The 15,495-nt window shown below is 36.3% G+C and overlaps 1 protein-coding gene and 1 non-coding gene across 2 annotated transcripts; one reads left to right on the forward strand and one right to left on the reverse strand.

The window, feature by feature from the left end:
- The first annotated feature begins 351 nt into the window (after nucleotides 1-351).
- On the forward strand, nucleotides 352-423 carry TRNAG-UCC (transfer RNA glycine (anticodon UCC)). Its single transcript has one exon. It is a non-coding gene; the product is annotated as a tRNA-Gly (tRNA).
- A 4,476-nt stretch (nucleotides 424-4,899) lies between these two features.
- On the reverse strand, nucleotides 4,900-7,712 carry LOC104606339 (putative disease resistance protein RGA3). Its single transcript, XM_010271484.3, has 2 exons — nucleotides 6,149-7,712; nucleotides 4,900-5,978 (listed from the first exon to the last, which is right to left on the reverse strand). Exon 1 carries the CDS (start codon nucleotides 7,081-7,083, stop codon nucleotides 6,184-6,186), a length of 900 nt encoding a protein of 299 aa, XP_010269786.1. The 5' UTR covers nucleotides 7,084-7,712; the 3' UTR covers nucleotides 4,900-5,978; nucleotides 6,149-6,183.
- Nucleotides 7,713-15,495: the final 7,783 nt, after the last annotated feature.

Genomic DNA, 15,495 nt, shown 5'->3' on the forward strand with positions numbered 1-15,495 from the left:
TATCCCTTTGTGCTGTCAATAAAGTATTTTGGTTTGAGCAAACCAAGCATAGCAAAAATGTTTGTAGTGATGAGAACCCTCTCGTATGTCCAAGGTTCAAACTTCAAACATCTGTACACCTTGATACGTGAGAAGGGGTCTCACGGTATCAGTACTTCGAACCTAACACATCATTCTTTTAGTAATTTCTTTTAAAATTTTAGAATATATGCGTCGTGTCCAAATTTCCCTATCTTGAAAAGGTTGTTTCGGGAGAAGGCCCACATGATATATTTATCGTGTCCAAATTTTTAACCTTGACTCTGCCCACCTTAGAGGCTAAATAACTTTCATATATTAAAATTACAATTAGCGTTTGTAGTCCAACGGTTAGGATAATTGCCTTCCAAGCAATAGACCCGGGTTCGACTCCCGGCAAACGCATTATTTTTCTATAAAATTTTTTGCAAGGGCTCGTTTGTCTTCAACTGTATTGTAGTGTTTAACTGACTTAAAGGTACCCAGCTTTCTTCAACTTTTGTAAGAGAGTCTTGTGTTGACTCAGAGCACTCTTTTGCATTCAATAACTGTCTTCACTTAGTGACTTAAAGGCATCCAACCTTTTCATGTAGGAACTACCTTGCAATGCCATAAGCTGCTGTGGGAAAGCCCTACCAAACGGGTACTCAGAATAGCATCAACGGAAGTTGAACGACCTGTTTCTGTTTGTATACAACTCTTTGGAAAGGTCAAAAAGGGGCCTGTGCCAAAGCTATTGAGGATGCAGCCAAAGCTCCGGCCTCCAAGGTGGTCCCAACCACAAAGAAGGTAGAGCAGAAGCCTTGAGGCGAAAAAGAAGGTATTTATATTAGGGCTATCAACGGATTGGACCTGGATCGGATCGGAACAAGGTGGTCCCTGTCCAAAACTGATTATTAATTAGGACAAAATAACATACCTAAAACTGTCCTGGTTAATTGTCAGGTGGACCCAGACCTGATTATATTAAAAATTATATTTGTTTATTTAAATAATAATTTAAAATTTAAATTTAATAAAATGATAGAAAAATGTTATATTATTTATATGTTAATAAATTAAGTATTTTTAAATAATATTATATCTCATATATATTATCTATCAAATTTATCATAAATTATGATAAAAATTACAAAAAAATTAGAAAATCTATATATATATATATATAATTATATAATCGATTTTAGATTTGAATCGATTCATGATAGGCGAGAATCAAAATCAACCCAATTATTAATTTGGACAAAATCATAAAACCAGAATCATTATAAACCCCACCTATTGACAACCTAATATATATACAGCATATACCCGAACTTGTTGAGAGAGAAAAACTTAATAGCACCACTGGGTCATTTGGGCCAAACCGGGTTGCGGTGCATAACTCCCTATATATTTTTCAGCTGGCCAAACCCTAACCTGGCCTAGAATTGGCTTGGCTCCATAGTCCATAGCCAGTAAATCAATATTTCAGGTTGGAATACAAGAATCATGTTGGATGGTCCTGTTTTTCTAGACTTGGCAAAGAAAAGAATGGGAAGGATGGTGGGTCAGGTCAGGAATAAACCTCCTATGGATGCCAAGCCTGCAACAAAGAACAAACTGGCGGGGATGAATGGAAGATGTCTCTGGAGTTGAGGAAATTCGGGAATTATTAATCAGTTGGGATCCATGTGATGCATAAGATTTTTTAATAGAAATTGAAATTCGGGAATTATTAATCAAGCATTATTTTTTGTTATTCCTAAAAGTAGTTTTCCATGTGAGCACCACCTCTCCCTCATTACTTTTTTTTTGTTTTTAGATTTTTTATTTTTATTTTTAATTATCTTTTATTAACAAAAGTGTAAAATTAATAATTTTTAATGGTGGAATTAATTAATTTTATATGCCATTACTAACATTTATTAATTTTAATTATTTTTAAATTGACTTTAAATTAATAAAAAACTAATTATATAACTATTATTTTTATTAGTTTTGTTACTTTATTAATAGGTTTGTATTAATTTTTTATAATATTTACATAACATTTAAAATGGATTATAATAATAAGGTTTATTAGTAACATTATACAATTATTTATAATTAGAATAATATTTTATTATTTTTAATATTTACTATTATTAGTTTACATTTATTATTTATCTTTTTTATTATCAATTTTTCCTCTAATTGGTATTTTTAGATATTTTTACTTATCTTATTTTTTAATATTTAAATATTCACTTAAACATTAATATTTTAATACCCTTGATGAAAAACTAATTGCATGCATTTAAAAGGTATATATATATAGAGAGAGAGAGAGAGAATGTGTTAGAATAAATCATTAGATGATTTACCAAAAAAAACCCATTAGATGGTTTCGTTGAGGATGAAGTTTTTCGTAGAAATATTTTTTAGGAGATTGATTAGAAAAAATTTTAGAGAAGAAATGTTTTCAATGATTTGGAATGGGTGAGATGGTAGAGGTTATACTAAAAAGTGTAAAAAATTAAAAAAAAATAGAAAAAATAGTGGAGAAGGCAAAAGAGAGGGCTACTGTGAAGGACAATTATGTTTTAAGATTGCTATGTGTCTTGTACTCAATTGAATAGAATGTGGTTAGGTTCCCATTGATTAGTTGTATGAGTTTAAATGGCTATACGTGTTTTGCTACAAACACCAATAAAAAAGTTTTTTTGATTCAAATGTGAAGATTTGAATTTCACAAGATAATATACATACTACAGTTGTCCCTTATCAGCCAAAGTGTCATCATTGTCGGTAAACTGATTTTATAGTACACTTGACAATTGGCCTAGGGCTGCAAATAAGTTGGACCATATTAGAATCAAATATGGTTTTGATATGATAAGAGTCAGATTCAGATACCTCCCTTGATCCTAACAAATCGAAAAGTCTTAGTGCATATTCCACCTCGCTGTCGTGTGGGATGAGAAGTAAGAGGCCTGTTCCGCTCTCTTTAGCATTAGAGGACCCATCCACAAATAGTTTCTAGGTCGGCCAAGGTCCCTCATTTTCTAAGGGATCCTGACCAAGGTCTTTGCTGAAGGTGCATTCTACCGAGAAATCTACAAAGGCTTGTGCTTTGATGGCATGTCTCGATTGGTAGTGTAGGTCAAACTCGTACAACTCAATGGCCCACTTGGTCAACCAACCCGAGGTCTCAGGCTTGGAGAGTACAGACTTGAGGGGTTGGTTGGTCAACACCGTGATGTTGTGAGCTTGGAAATAGTGCCTGAGTTTCCTGGTTGAGACCACCAATACGAAAGCTAGCTTCTCCACTTCGGGATACTGGGTCTTGACATCACAAAGGGCCTTGCTGATGTAATAGACTAGTCACTACACACCTCCGTCCTCTCGTACAATAACAGAACTGACGACCTCGTACCCAACCATCAAGTATAGGAATAGTGTTTTTCCTAGGAGGGGCTATGTGAGCAGAGAGGACGAGGCGAGGTAAGTCTTCATCACATCAAAGGCTTTTTGGTAATCTTCATTTCACTAGAAGTCTTAGATTTTTTATGGCTTGGAAGAAGGGCATGCAGCGATCAACCAACTTTGACATGAATTGACTGAGGGCAACCACTTGAATGGTGAGCTAGGGGGGATAAAAAAAATCGAATAAACCTATCGAAACCAAACCAAAAAATCAGTTAACCAAACTGGTCTGTTCGGTTTTGGTTAACCAACATAGAAAATTGACGGTTAGCCAAACCGACTGGTATACATATATTTCTATATATTTTATATATTTTATATATTATAAATTAATAAATATGCATTATACATAAATATTATTTATTATTTAAAATATAATATTTTATTTATATTTATAATTTTTGTTATATATATATTATAAAAATAAAAAAACCAGAAATTCGATGAACCAAATTAATGGTTAACTAAACCGGTCAACCAGTTAGCCGACTGGCTTCGATTTGGATCCAGTTACTAGTTTTCCAAAAGCAGGTAGTACTAGTTTGGTTTCAGAAGATGCCCCACGGTTCGTCTAACAAAACCGTGAGCTTTTTGTGTCTCCTTGTCCAAGGTGTTTCCATGTTAAGAATGGCCAAGATCTTCTCTAGGTTGGCCTCTATGCCTTGTTGGGTGATGATGAAGCCCAAGAACTTGCTCGAGGTGATGCCAGAGGCATTCTTGCTTAGGTTCAACTTCATATTGTATCTCCTTAGCACAACAAAGGTCTCGCCAAGGTCCAAGGTGTGTTGGTCGGCCTTTATGCTCTTCACCATCAAGTCATCGACAAAGGCCTCAACATTTCTCCCCATGTGGTCCCTAAAGACCTTGTTCACTAGCTGTTAGTAGGTGGTTCTAGCATTCTTTTGGCTGAAGGGCATAATCTTGTAGCAATATGTGTCATTCTCAGTGGTTAAAGGTCTTTTCCTCATCATTGGCTGACATTTCGATCTAATTGTACTTAGAGAAGGCATCCATGAAGCACTGTATCTCGTACCCTATAGTGGCATCGACGAGGTGGTCGATCATCGGTAGAGTAAAGATATTTTTAGGGCAGGCTCGGTTGAGCTCTATGAAGTCAAAAAAAATCCACCATTTTTTATTAGCCTTTTTAACCATTACCAAATTAGACAACCATTTAGGGTAATGCACCTCTTAGATGAAGCTAGTGCCGAGTAGCTTATCTACCTCCTCTGCGATGGCTTTCCAATGCTTTGGTACAAAGTTCTTCTTTTTCTGCCTAATTGGCCTATAGCTCGGGTCCACACTTAGCCCAGATCAAAAAGTATGTCTAGAGGAAGGTCGGACCTGACACATATCATTTTCTCGGGCTTGGCCTCGTCTAGGGGAATCGAGACAAGGTCCTTAGCCGACTGGCCTCAACTCACTAGTTCATCCCTGGGGCCAAGCCCTTCCAATGGTAAAGCTTATTTATTCTTACCCTTAAGTGTTGCCACATAACATTTTCTGGTTTCTTGCTGGTTCTTCGGGCGACTCCAACGCCATGCTTGGTGGGGAACTTCATGGTGAGGTGGTAGGAGGAGATGGCCGCCTTGAGTGCATCTAGGGTGAGCCTCCTAGTGATGGCATTGTATAAGGAGCCTATCTTCACAACAAAGAATTCAATCATCCTGGTCACCTGTCGAGGCTCTGTCCCTATTGTGACTAGTAGGGTGATTCTTCCTTCAGGTTTGATGACGTCTCCAGAGAAGCCGACTAGTGGCACGTTAACCTGCTGTAGCCAATCCAGTGTAAGCTTCATCTTCTCAAAGGTATCATAAAAGAGGATGTCAACTGAAGATCCATTGCCCACAAGTATCCTCTTTGCCATTTGATTGGCGATGATCATCGACACCACCAATGCATCATCATGGGGCACCAAGACCCCCTTCAAGTCATTGTCCGAGAAGGACATGACGTCATCTGGCTTCAGCTTCTTAGGTGTCGAGCCTTGGATGCTGAGTTGCTTTGCGTAGGCCTTTCGGGTTGAAGTCGAGGCTCCATCTGAGGTCGTGCGCCTAATTATGATGTCAATTACTCCAGCTAGGGTGTGATGCTGTTGTGAGGATGAGGCGTTGGCATCACCCCCCATGTATTCCTTCAAGTGACCACAATAGATGAGGGACTCGATTCTTGAGCTTGTAGTAGTCATTGATGTCATGGCCAGTGCCGCGGTGGTACTTGCAATATTTCTTTGGATTACCCCTCTTGGGGTTCCTCTTCAACTTTGTTGGTCACTATATGTATTCCTCCTTCTCTACATACATGGGGATGTGCGTTCGGGTGGAGTTGAGTGGCATGTAATTTCTAAAGGAAGGGGCCGACGACTTTTTGTTGGCGTCTTTGTTGTTGTGTCCATGGCCGCAACTGTCTTTGTCCTTTCTCTTCTTCTTCGGGACCCCTATAATGGCATCGGCCTTGTGCTCCTGGAGACGCTCGCTAGCCTCAGCTTCCTCGGTGGTAATGTATTTCTACACCTGTTTCAAAAATTCAGCATTATTCTTTGGTGGTGTCTTGAGGATGGACCATTTGATGGGTCCAGGCGAAAGGCTATTGATTGCGGTGTGCTTGGAGACCGAGGCGTCAAGGTCTCGGACTCTAAGCTCTTCTTTCTTAAAGCGGTTGATGTAGGCGTAAAGGCTCTCACCGTGCTTTTGCTTGATTAAAGCCATGAGCAATCCTCTACCTCCTTAGCAAGTCATTGAAAGACTCATTTCCAACATCCTCTACCTCTTTCCCTGCAGATGACAACTTAGCTGGAATAAAGCCATGAGCAATCCATAACTGAATTAGAGTATTCTTTGGAATATTGTAGTCTTTAGGAAACAATGCACAAAAAGCGAAACATTGCTTCATGGGTGATGGGAGACTATTGTAACTCAATTTCAGGGCAGGTAAGATTCCACTTCCATCTTCGATTATATTACTCCTGTGGTTTCTAACTGACAACCATTCTTTCTCTTCTTTCTTAGACCTCAATAGACCTCCTAGAGCTTTTACCACTAGCGGTACTCCTCCACACTTACTCACGATCTCCTTTCCTATAGCCACCAGATTTGGATTAGCCTCTTCTTCGCCTCTGTCCCTAAAAGCTCTTTCCCTGAATAAGGACCAACAGTCTTCCTCAGATAAAACCCCTAGAGAGTATGGTTCCACTGTACCCATTATCTCTGCCACTCCGTAACTGCGACTAGTTACTATGATTTTGCTTCCTCTTGCTCCGCACATCAAATATTTTCTCAATCTATCCCATTTCTCATGATCCTCATTCCATACATCATCAAGAACGAGTAAAAATAGCTTCCCCCGCAACACCTCTTGTAGGCGATGATGCAATGGATCCATGTCTGAGATGTCACATTTAGCACCAGCAGTAGCAGATTCTATAATTGATCTTACAAGCTTCTTTACATCGAAATCATCAGAAACACAGATCCACATTCGTAGGTTAAAGTACCCTTTTACTCTGTCATCATTGTATACTAGCTGAGCAACTGTTGTCTTGCCTAGCCCCCCCATGCCAACGATGGGGATGACTATGATTGAAACATCATCAGCTTTGTCACCACTGCTGATTACCATTTTTACAATCTTCTCTTTATCTTCATCTCTTCCATAAACTTCTGATTCAATCACAAAGGAATCAGTCTCTCGTCCCTCTATGTTTTCAGCTCTGCTGTTCACTTCAGACACCCTCAAATTAAACTGAGACCTTTCAGCTGCAATTCTGTCTATTTTTTCCAAAACCCTCTTAATTTTATGACCCACTCTAGAGCGTAAGAAGATGTTGCTTACCTTTGTAATCGCGCGATTGTCCACTTTGCGACGAAGAGCTTCTGTCAGAACTCGTCCAATACGTCTTCTGCATCGTAAGCCGCATCCTTGAGACTCTGGAGCCAAATTTTCACAGCTGGCTTGTTGATTTGCTGCTCTGCATCTTGAAGCACGGCTAGAATTGTTGATGACCTCCTGCTGAGAATTTCAAGCTCTGAATTGACACCATATATTAATGCAATCTCACGGCCGATCAGAGAGCTCAAGCTCCCTAAAAGGTTCTCCACAATAGCAGAAATAACTGCCCCTGCCGCCATCGATCCTCTCTTAGAACAGGAACGTCAAAGAAATGAAAATAGTGATTGTAGTAGAATGAAGGATACGATCTCTCAGGTGAAAACAATGTCTGGGTGCTTACATACGAATGAAACAAAGAAGAAATGTGATTTGAATAAATAATTAATTGTCCCAATATAAATTATTGTCAATATTCCAATTAATTTCGTGCCAATTGGCTGAGTTGGTACAGTGGCTGGCGGCTGGCGCGTTTGTAGATGTGATATGGAATCATAATCCCGCTGTCACGGGGGTTGGGGGCCGGGGTGGTATGGCTTGAGTAGGTGAGAGTGTGAGATGCGCACGACTGAGAAGGCCGTGCTACCCATGGCCCGCAGGGCCGGCATGGCCCAGCACTGCCCCTATATATATTTTATATATAATTATATAATATTATATTAATTATAATTATATAATAACATATAGTATATAATGTATTAATAAAGTAAATATTTTTTTAATTTCATCATACTAATTTATTTAATTATTACATATATAAGTAATTTTATATACAAAATTCATATAAAATTAAAATTTTAAATTTTTTGTTAATTTTTTATTTTAAATAAATAGATTTAGCCCGATGCACGGCTCAACCTAGCCTAAGGCTCAACATACGGGCCATCCCGGCCCACGACACGACATGGGCCCGTACAGGCTTGAATCGTGGGCTATGCCAAGCCAACCCCCAAAATTTTGACCGAGGAGGGCGGCACGGCCCATGACAACTCATGGGACAGCACGGCACGGCCTGGACTTTGTGCAGGCCACCCACGGGCTGGGCCATGCCAACCTGACATGGCCCACTTTACACCTCTAGGAGTAGTTAGAATGAATGACCTGATTTAACAAAAAGTTAAAAAATAATTAAAACAAAAGAATGATAAATAGGCCAAATAAATCAACGATTTAACATTCAGATTAATGAAGACTAGATTTGGGGTAAAACAAAACCAATACTTGAACGGTCCTACCATTCAAATAAACGACGGTTCCAAAACATTGTAATAAACAACCAATCACAAACCAAACCAACCTGGAATTATACGTGTATATATATATATATGTGAGCATATGTGAGTGGCTAATAAAATATTAGTGTTTCAACCATGTGATGTCTGTTAGTGCCTTGGTGGCAACCACTATACATCGAGCACCAAGTTTAATGACATTAATGGTTTTATTTTTGCTTCTTCTTGATTTGTGGTAGTGAAAGCCAGTGCTGCAAACGAATCAAATCGAATTCAGGTAGCGAAAGAGACAAGCATTTTTTGTCGACCATTTTATTATTATTATTATTATTATTATTATTATTATTATTATTATTATATAATACAAGAGTAAACAACTTTTTTTTTATTTTAACTTTTGAAATAATTAATAACTATTTATGTTTTATACAATATTCTTTACAATATGAAAATAACAATAATTAATTTTATTTAAATTAGTAGTATAACTTGTAATAAATAACAATAGTTTAATCTCCAATAACTATTAAAATTTTATAGTAAAATTATATAATAATTAAAAATGAATATATAACAAAAATATAATAAATAACTAAAAAATAAATCAATAATTATAAAAAACAAAGTATATACTGAAAATATATTAAATTAATCAATAAATAGTGTAATCTCCAATAATAATTTAATATCTAATAAATATTAGTCAATATAGAAAAGATATTGAAAATACAATTAAATATTAATTATAGTGTATATAAATATATACTATATATAGATAAAGATTTTAAAACTATTCATAAAAATTATTATTTTTTCTTAAAATTATTAATTGATATAAGTTATATAATATTTATATTACTAGTTCAATAATAACTGTAATTATTATTCTATTTTTTATTATCTATTAAAAAATATTTTTTGAAAGTTGTTACATACTTCTGTTATTTTGAATCTCCAATAACTCTATGTTATTTAAACTATTTTTCATTATATAAATCATATTTAAACTTTTTATATTTTATATCATATTATCAAACATTATTAAATCTTTTATAACTATTTTTGTATTTTAATTAATCTTTAAATTTATTACTTAATTTCAATACCTAATAGATTTTTTTATTTAAATAATAATTAAAATGAGATTTAGTTGTTATTTTTTCAATATGTTAAACATTTTAAATTTAATCATTTAATATATTTTTCGTTGGTTAAATAATTTCTTTACTTAAATTTTAAAAATATTATAATTAAAACTGTTATTACTTAACTTTGTTATTAATTTCCTAAAACATAAAATTATTATTAATTTGAACATATATTATATATGAAGACTATTATAGTTATTTTTCTATTTTCAAGAAAATTTTTAAATTTATTACTTAATTTTGTTATTTGAAATATTTAAAATTTAGTTATGTTGAATGTTTCGTTATTATATATTTAAGTAGCATTTAAAATCTTTTGTTATTTGAGCTTTATTTGTTTTAAACTTATTACACAATATTAAACATTTTGTTATGTAATTATTTAGATAATTTTATTTAAAATTTTAAATTATTATTTAGTTATTAAATTGAATAGTCCATGGAATTATAATCTATATTGTTATTACATAATTTTGTAAAAGTATAAAAGTATTTGTAATCCTAATATTAGTTAATCTATTATAATATTTCTTATTTTTCATAAATATTTTAAATTTATTACATAATTTCATTATAATATTTAAATATTTCTTAAATTTTTGAATTCAAACATTCTTTAGACAAATATGAATGGAAAAGTGAGTGAGAGAATAAGTAGGAAAGAGAGATAATTTAGGAGAGTGGAGGAGAGAATAGAGAGGAATTAGAGTGGGACTCTAGTGAAGGGGATAGTGCCATGTGGCTAGATATAGGTATAGAAACTCTCTCTTTGTTTATATATAATGATTATTTGTAAAAATAACATGCAATAAAATAAAATAAAAAATTCAAGAAAAAAGATGAAGAGAAGATAGACTTCCTTATATTAGTATAAGTGTATAGATGTCATTATTATAAAATTAATAACATAAATAATATATAAATCCAATTACAAATAATATATGTATGTATGTATGTATGTATGTATGTATATCAAATCTAAAAGGGAGTTATCCAAATCAGGCAAAATAGGATCTGATTTGAATTCGAATTGGATCATGATCAGATCCATTTGCACCCCTATTTGTGCAACTACTTCTAAGAGTTTTAGATTATATGATAGGGCTGCAAACCATCCATGTCGAGTTGTTTGAATTTGATCTCATCAGTGGTGATTTGAATTCAACCAATTTATAATTAAATCAAATTAACCATGGAGCAATATGGTAAATTCACCTCATGTGGAATAGTAATGACTACCTAGCTCAAGTAGGTCAATGGGTCAGGTCTGAGTTGGGTCCAAGTAGAATCAGAATCGACTTGACAAGATCCAAAACCAAACCAAGTTGTTCTCGGGACAATCAATAAACCTATTGAATTCAAGTCTGAATCAGTTTGTGACTGGGTGGAACTGGTTTTGTTCTAATAATAATTGGGACAATATATCAGGAACTGGATCTGTTGGGTCAAATCCAACCCATTAATAACCCTAAGAACAAGTGGTTCAACTTGATTGTGCCATTAACTTTTACATGTTTGTCACAAGCTAATGGTTGAATGACAACATAGGTTTTTCTTGAGCATTATGGATGGAGAAGACAGACTGGCCTAGAGAATCATTACAAGATCTATTACTCCAACATCTAACAATTCTCTTCTCACTAGGAATGCCATCATCTCCATCGCTTATTACATCAACTTTATCCTCCTCTCAATCTACTTGGTCTATGGGCTTCATCTTTTCAAGGTCTCTCCCTTGGTTGGGGTGCTAAATGTCCCCACACTCTTCTTCTTTCATCTCATCACCAAGAGCATCATGGTCCTGGTTTGTGTGTATCACAAATGAAACTATAAATACAAGGCATAAAACTCATTACCTGGCTGAATTGAGCTCAAGCCAACAGGTGCTAGGGTAGTTTCATGAGGAACGAGGTTTTTATATTAAAACCTCCATGACAAACCATCAACTTGAGATATCGTGGTTGCATGAAATGAATAGCACCGCTTAGGGTGTCAGATTGAGAGTCCTTTCTTTGGAAGTGCCAAATAGAACCCATTGATTTATGGGTGCTTTACTGAGATGAACCTCTAGTGTATCTCCATCATTGTGCACCAATCTTGAAATCTGATGCCACCAAATTACTTTCCGTTATCCAAGACTAGTACCTACAATAACGCAAATCTGCAAATGATTATCTTTCAAAAGAAATTTTGGACATTTCGAGATCTGATGTTGGCCAACCACTCGACTTTAACCCACTTGGTAAAATAATCAATGACAGCTATGAAATGCTTCCTCCTTCCAATAGTAGGGGAAAGGGCCTAGAATATCAATGCCCCACTATGCAAAAGGCCATGGACTAATGAGGTACTTTAGGATGGTGGCTGGTTGATGAGGGATGTTGGTGTGGCATCGATATTGATCACATCATTTGATGAGAGGTGGAGCATGTCTTCCTTCTTGGTTGGTCAACAATAACGGTGGCAATTGGGCAAGTTGGGTTGGGTTTGGTTTGGGTTGAGCTTCAACCCAACCCATCAAACCCACTAGTCAATTAATGACCAGTTATATAAAATTAAATGGGTTTGGTTCAACCCAAATCTGGTTTAACCCAATCCAACCCGTCCAAACTCATTAATCTTATATTTGTTTACTTAAAAGAAAAACTAACTCTCTTGACAAATAAGTTGGTCATAGCTTGGTGGTAATAGTAATTGCTATTTAAACAAGTGGTGAAGGTTCAAATCACATTACATGCATGTTATTTTTACACAAGCGGCGAAGCCATTTGACTATGTTTGGATTTCGGATTTGACTGAACCACTTAGGTTAACCAATTTGAACTATCTAATTGGATTGTCTTCGAATTAATCACATCAAGGGTGGTTGAACCGTTTAAATCTGGATCAGTTTGGTTAGACCAAATCGGACTGGTTCGACCCATGGTGGAGTGACTTGTATCGGACCATATCAGGTTTGTCCACGGGTCTGCAACCAAACCGACCAACCCAAAATGGGTCAATAGAAGTAAATCGGGTCGGTTTGGATTCGGGTCGGGTTGTGGGAATACTGGTCAGGTCGGATGATCCAAACTGGGGCAAAGCAAGCAGGTGTCAAACATCCCGTCCAGGCACGTTTCTGATTCGGGTCAATCCAGGTCAGTCTGTACTAGGTCAGGTCAGGCCGAGCTAACCGACCCAAATGAACCAGACCGAGGTGATCAGGTTTGTTCATATTTAGACCAAGTTGAGTTGGTTTGAACTTGGGTCAAGTTGATTTGGATTTATGTTGAATTGGGTGAAGTGTGTTGATTCGAGACAAAACTAAATTTAATCAATAATTAATGCATTAATAATAAATTATTTCATTTGAAACAAGAGAATTAATAAAAGGATAAGAAATTAATACTTATATATGTATGGTTAACCCAATGGTTATCCACAACCCATCACAACCCAACCCATCTACAATCTACCAAGTAAATGGGTTGGTTAGGTGGGTTAGATTCTGGGTGGATTGGGTGGGTTCAGTAGGTTAGGTGAAAAATTGCCACCCCTAGCCAACAATAACTTTGTTGAGCCATCTTTTGGGATAGCAACCTGACCTCCAAGTGTGCACTATATATCTCTTCATGGATATCTTAGAATACATACTTCAGTAGCTTTGAAGCACCTTCGGTAGGACTGCAAATGGTCTGCAATAATGACATACCAAATTGTCCTTCTCTATACCTTCTTAACCTCAGTATGATCTGTTTGAAGAGTGCTAGATTGCAAATCCTCAGAGATCAAGTCTATCCACTGGATTTAGATACCAACACTAGAATAACATTAACTACGAGGGCTTCTAAGATACTAGGTAGTGATAAGTCTTCAGCCTTCGCAATCCTTTGGGAATTAGAGTCAATTAAATTAATCAACTTTGAAAGCGCATCGACCTAAGCATTTTACAACCTAAGGATCTGTTGGATAATAAAACTATCAAATTAAGAGCTCAATTCTAGTGCCTTTACCAAACATTTAGCCATAGAAGGCTCCCAACTTCATCTTAACCTATCACCTGATTTACTATGAGTTGGAGTCATTGAACAGTCCAACTATCAATGCTTTATAGGCATTGAACCCAAAGCATAGTTTATACTCTAACTTGACATCTTCAGACCCAAGCAAGACCAGTCCAACTCTACTTCCTTCCTTGTTAGGTGAGAAGTCCATGTGGAGCACCCAAGACGATTGCTTGTCTAAGCTGGGGGTGAACGCCGAGCTAGTGAACGCTTCATATGGTGTTGATGCATTTGGCCTAAATGTACACTCAGTGATGAAATATGCCAATGCCTATGCCTTAACCACATGTTGGGGTTCAAATCTTATGTTGAATTCACTGAGTTCACAAATTTTCCTAATACTTCAGGCTTTGACAAGAATTGTTTCAATGATTGGTTAGTGAGGATTACTATGGTGTGGACCTGAAAATAAAGTTGGAGTTTCGGAGCAGACATAAGCAAAGTAAAGAATATCTTTACAATGTTAGCGTACCTGGTCTCAACAGCATGAAACACCTTGTTGACACAATAGATAAGTTGTAGCACCTTGTTCTCTTCCTAGACAAGTACTAAGCTGATAACTTTGTCACAGTTAGACAAGTATAGGAACAACTCTTCTTTGGGTTCTAGTGTGGCCAATAGGATAAGCGAGCTGAGGTTCTCCTACAGTCTATAGTAAGTGGTTTAAACATTTTAAGACCAAAGGAATAGTATAAACTAGTTTTAGTTACAAAAGATGTCTTTTCTTGGTCCTTGGGGTGCATCAAATTCTAGCTATACCTCGAAAATGGATCCATAAAGCTCAACAGCCCATAGCTCAAGGTTACATCCATTAGGCAATCTTTTGGATAGGCATTGTTTAGGTCGATGTAATTTATGCTGATCCACCACTTCCCATTCACTTTTATAACAAATACCACATTAGCAACCCAATCCGGATATGTACTTGACTTCTTGTTCGACATCCTGCTCGATCACCTTGTAGCACATAGGAGTGAACTTCCTCCTTTTCTGCACTACAGGTCTATAGTACGGGTCCATATTAAGTCTATGAGTTATGACCGAAGGGTCAAGCCCATGAATGTTGGTTGCAGATCCAGAAAAAATATCAAAATTTAAACATAAAAATGCTTACCAACTGTATTGTTGATTGATAGGAAGGAGCGAACCAATCTAAACAACTTTCTTTAGCTCTAACTCTAAGAGGGGTACTTTGACAATTTGTTCACTAGCTATCCCTTCATACTGGTAATCTTCTCAGGGAGGTCTAGGCCGATGGCGAGTGTTTTCTTCCCTTTCAGGGTGACAACATAGCACTTACGAGACTCAAGCTGATCTCCCTGAACTATGCCTACACCTTGCTCAATAGGGAACTTCATCTCAAGGCGGTAAGTGGAGACTATAACTCGAAGTGGAGACCACAACTTTGAGCTAGTATCCCCTCCAAAATCACATTGTATGGTGAGGGTTCTTGTACTACCAAGAATTGAGTCATGATTGTAGCCTGTCTTGGCACGACCTCCATTATTACTGATAAGCTAATCCTTCCCAGTGGTCTGGCGACATCCCCAAAAAACATAACTAGTGATACATCAGTTGGGACTAGATTCTTTCTATCCAATTTCATCTGCTCAAATGCTTTAATGAACAAAATTTCAATTGAACTACCGCTATCAATCATAATACGTCTTACCACATAGTTATCTATCATCATTCATACTACGAGTGAATCATCGTATGGTA

The sequence above is a fragment of the Nelumbo nucifera genome, chromosome 2 (genome assembly GCF_055504915.1).
Source record: "Nelumbo nucifera cultivar China Antique chromosome 2, China Antique-T2T, whole genome shotgun sequence".
In the NCBI taxonomy this organism is placed as follows: Eukaryota; Viridiplantae; Streptophyta; class Magnoliopsida; order Proteales; family Nelumbonaceae; genus Nelumbo; species Nelumbo nucifera.

What these genes read in the sequence shown, in the direction of transcription:
- LOC104606339 (XM_010271484.3), bottom strand. Translation starts at nt 7,083, where the DNA reads ATGGTAATCAGCAGTGGTGACAAAGCTGATGATGTTTCAATCATAGTC.